This window comes from Aythya marila, assembly GCF_965140915.1.
Source record: "Aythya marila genome assembly, chromosome: 16".
NCBI classification, from domain to species: domain Eukaryota; kingdom Metazoa; phylum Chordata; class Aves; order Anseriformes; family Anatidae; genus Aythya; species Aythya marila.
The window spans coordinates 9,124,388-9,128,719 of record NC_139057.1 but is presented as its reverse complement, the minus strand read 5'-3'; the positions used below and the strand labels follow the sequence as shown (position 1 = coordinate 9,128,719).

The following is a 4,332-nucleotide window of genomic DNA, read 5'->3' as shown; positions in this document are numbered from 1 at the left end:
TTTCAGTGTGTGAACTTCATTAAAAACGGCACGGTTAAAACCAGCCCGATGTTCTTCTAAAGGACAAATGCTGATTTGTGGGAGGGACATCCTCATGAAGGATATGGCTGAGGAGGCAGAGTGCACCTTCAGCAGGTTTGCAGGTGACATGGAGCTGGGAGGAGTGGCTGAGGCACCAGAGGGTCACAGTGCTGTGCAGAGCATCCTGGGCAGCTGGAGAAAGGGGCTGGCAGGAATCTCCTGCAGTTAGACAAAGTGGTGCCCCCTGGGGAGGAACAGGCCCCAGGATGTGCTGGGGGCACCCAGCTGGGGGAACCAGCAGGGTGGGGAATGTCCTGGGGGTCCTGGTGAGGCCACATGTGGAGCACTGGGTCCAGTTCTGGGTTCTCTGGTGCAAGAGAGATGGACAGACTGGAAGGAGTGTGAGGGGCCAAACTGGGAGGAATGTCTCATGAACAGGAGGGCTTGCACCCACTGCCTGAGCCATCGACCAGGATGTGTGCGTGCACATCTGCTTGTGCCGCTTTCCTTGTACAACTTTGTGGTGCTATTACTTGTGTTCATGACAGGGACAAGGCTTGGAGCATGGCTTTTCCCATTTATTGATGATCAGCACCCACTCGCACACCAGCCCTGGTGCCACCATCCCTATGGCAGCGGCCAGCAGGGCAGAGGCTGTCCCAGCTGCTTGGTCCTGCAGGCAGCACGCTGCTCTCAGTTTGCTGCTTCATCCGGCCTCGTGCCCTCGTGGGGAGGCTCTGCCCCATCCCTGCCAGGCCAGGTCCTTGGGTGCTACCGGCAGAGCTGGCGTAGCAGCAGCACTATGGGGCTGGCCTGCAGGGCTCTGTCCCCTCACCCTTCACCAGGTGTGTGTGGTGGGGACATTTGCAGGGCTGGGGAGCAGGAGGCAGCTGTGGCCTTCCCCCAGCACTGTCCCGATGGGCGCTGGAGGCGGCTGGCCCCATGAGCCATCAGTTCAGGCTCTTCCCCTGGCAGCGGTGTCCATCGGTCAGGCCAGGCCCCACACCTCCAGGTCCTGGACGCAGAAATCCCCCCGCGGCGAGAGGCTCTCATTGTTGAACGTCTCGCAGGGGTGGCTGCCCCCGTGGTGCAGGTCCCCGTCCAGCCACAGCCCAAACCTGCCGCTGGGAGGTGCAGAGGCTGCGCTCAGCCGAGGCCCTCTCCTGCTGCCCGGCCAGCTGAGCCTCGCAGCGGCTGGGACCCCTACCTGCCCCCGCCGACCATCAGCAGGTCCACGTCTCCCTTCATGAAGAAGTTGTTCCTGCCCGTCCACCTGAACACCTGTGGGGACAGCGGTCAGGCCACCCTGTCCCTGTCCCAACTGCCGGGGCCGGGCCCTGTCAGTCCCAGCTTCAGGGCTCAGAGCCTGGAGCCCTGCAAGGAATGGCTGCAGCCGCAGGGCCGGGCTCCAGCCCCCAGCTGTCCCCACCAGCAGCCATCGGAGCCCTTTTGGTGCCTCCCCCTGATGGCACCATCAGGCATCAGCCCCCTCAGACCCACAGACCACCCCCTTCCTCCCCCAGTTGCCATCCCACTGGCTGTGTCCTGTGCTGTGGTGACCTGGTGGCTTTGTTCCTGGTGGACCAAGTGTGGCTGCATTACCCTGGCCCATCCCTGGACCTTCCAACAGCACCTCAGGGTTCTTCCAGCAGGGACAGGCCATGGGGCATGGCTGACCCCCACCCTCAGGACCCCCCCCCTTTCCTCTGACCCCACAGCTGCAGCCCCCACCTTCAGCTCTGGGGAGAAAGAGAAGAGAAATGTTTCCCCTGTGCCGTAAAACTTGTTGCTCATGTGAATGGCGGTGGCGAAGAACGCACCGAAGGCCTGGGAGGGGGAGAGAAGAGCAGATGGGGCCGTGCCGTGGGGTTGAGGCGTGCGCTGAGCCAGGGCTCTCTGGCACACCACAGCGTGAAGCTGCTGTGGGGTGGGGGATGCCGTGGGGTGATGGGTTTTGGCCGTACCTGCGCATCGGTGTCTCGGATGAGCAGCAGTGCAGGGGAGCTGAGGGGGCCGGCACGCCGGTACAGGGTCCTCAGGCTGAAGCCGTCCCGTGCGGTGCAGTACAGCAGGCTCCAGGGCTGCTGCTGCAGCCGGGGGGGCAGGTGGGGCCCCAGCTGGGGTAGGGTGGGCTCAGAGGGGCTGGTGGGCTGTCCCACCTCCCCTGCAGCCCTGCCGCTCCCAACCCCCAGCCTCCCACGATGCACATCCCACCCCAGCATCCTCCCCCCTCCAAGCACCCTTCCCTTGAAGCATTTTCACCCAGATTCCTATGCCCAAGAGGTGTTCCCAAGCAGCCTCCCAAGACACCTCCTGGAGCATTCTTCCCCCAAGCATCTTCCCAAAAGGTCCTGCTGAGCATCCTCCCAGGGCTCCCCAAGCGTTCTCACCCTAAGCACCCTTGTGGGAAGCCAGAGAACCTGCCTGGATCCAAGCAGGAGACCAGGCAGCTGGCTTGGAGCGAGGTGTCCCACAGCTCTGCCCTCTGGTAGGGTGTGGGGCCTGGCACCTCTGGGGCCATCCCCCAGATAACTGGGGCCTTGGGGAGCTGCAGCCTGGCCGAGGCACTGCCACCTGTGCCCACCTTCCCCTCACCCGAGCCCATGCAGGGCATCTAGCAACAGGGGCACCGTGCTGGGAACCCATGTGGGGGCTCCCCAGATTTGGGTCCCTCTTTGGCAGTGCCAGCCCTGAGGTCCTGCTCACGGCCCCTGCTCCTCCAGGAGGAGCAACGGGCCTCGACCTGGGGGAGGGGGACACGACTGTCCATCGGGATGGGGGTGGGGGGGGGCATCACCCATCCAACCTCACACTGGCACGACCGTGGCTTGGCAGCTCCTCACCTCCTTGGTGTCCCTGTCCCGCAGGACGCGGCTCGGCGTGCTCAGCACCAGCCCAGACGGCTCCTCTGGCGCCGTGCCTGTGGCTGGGGCCCCCTCCCAGCCTGGCTGCCCCTCGCTGTCCGGCTCCACGCAGCCCACGGGCAGGTCCTCGTCCTGGTCGGGCTGGGGATGGAAGGAGTCAAATGCCTCCCACCCCTCCCCTACACCCACCCCACTCCCCCAGAGCAGCAGCCTTGCCCTAGGGGCGCAGTGTCCCCAAAGCTGCCCCGCACAGGGGTCTCCTGCCCTGGGAAGGGTTCCCCAAGGCCTCTGCAGCCCTCAGACCCCCCAGGGGTGGGTGCCAGGCTGGGCCCGCTCTCTCCGCTGCCGTGCCGGGCCCTGGCACCCTGCCAGGCGGTGCCTCCATTGCACGGAAGTTCACGGGTGCAGGGCCGCCCAGGGAGGAGATGTGGAGGAGGAGAAAGAGGAAGAGGAGACGAGGAGAGGTTTCCACAGCCTCGGCTAAAACAGCCCCAGCAGAGGAGCTTGCAGCAGTGAATCCCGGTTGTGACCTCCCCTGCCCACAGCAGGACCAGCCCTGTGCGTGGGGATGGTGAGGAGCCTGGGGGCAGGTGGCTGGCCATGGGATCAGGGTAGCTGTGGGCACAGCCCGCACCCCTGCTCAAGGACAAGGGGGGCATTGGGGCAGAGCCAAGCAGCTCCTCCAGCTTCCCCGCAGTGGGGACAGGCAGAAAACACCCCAGGGGACCAAAGGACGAGGGGGCAAGGCAGGGGCAGCCCCAGAGGGACCGGGGATCCCCGCTGGTGCTTAAATCACAGCAAGGCTGAAGGGCAGAACCCCAGTGTGCCCCATTCCCCATCACCACCCCAGGGGCAACCCCACAAATGGCCCCACGCCAGGCACGGCAGGGCCAGACCTACCAGGAGGTGGTAGCGGGCACGGAGCCCCCTCATCATCCTGGGTGCTCCTGGGGTGCCGGGAGCCGTGCTGCCAGGGCCACCTCGCCGCCACCCGGGGTTAATGTTCAAGTGCTCCGCTGTGACGCAGGGCCGGGCGTGGAGCCCCACAGCCCGGGTCACTGAGATGCGTCCCCAGGTGTCTGCCTCCACTTCTCCCCCCGTGGCTTGGGGCTGTCACCTCCTCTGTGCCCCGGCTGCTAATGTGGGCTCAGCTGATCCCCAACGGTGTGGGGAGCCCATGTTTTGGGATCAACAGGCGGGTCGCGCTCCGTGTGTTGCTCTTTGCAACACGACTGTTGCAATAGTTGTTACCTGTCAACACCGAGCCCCAGCGTGGCACGGGGCACGGTGCCGTGCTCAAGGCTGGGTGGCCTTGGGTCGTGTCCTGCGGCCAGGCAGCCGGGCGAGCTGGGGCTCTGAGCCTGCAGCAGGAGGGAAACCTTGGGTTGTGGTGTGCCCTGCCCCGGGCAGGGGTTGCTGTGAACTTGGAGGGACGGTGGTGGTCCCA

The 4,332-nt window shown here is 65.2% G+C and overlaps 1 protein-coding gene across 1 annotated transcript; it reads right to left on the bottom strand.

Moving 5' to 3' along the window:
• Positions 1–597: 597 nt before the first annotated feature.
• Positions 598–3,959, bottom strand: TLDC2 (TBC/LysM-associated domain containing 2). The gene is made up of 6 exons (XM_082773700.1): positions 3,786–3,959; positions 2,865–3,026; positions 1,986–2,138; positions 1,753–1,848; positions 1,229–1,302; positions 598–1,145 (listed from the first exon to the last, which is right to left on the bottom strand). The coding sequence occupies exons 1-6, from the start codon at positions 3,819–3,821 to the stop codon at positions 1,010–1,012; spliced, it is 657 nt and encodes a 218-aa protein (XP_082629826.1). The 5' UTR covers positions 3,822–3,959; the 3' UTR covers positions 598–1,009.
• Between the last annotated feature and the right edge of the window lie 373 nt (positions 3,960–4,332).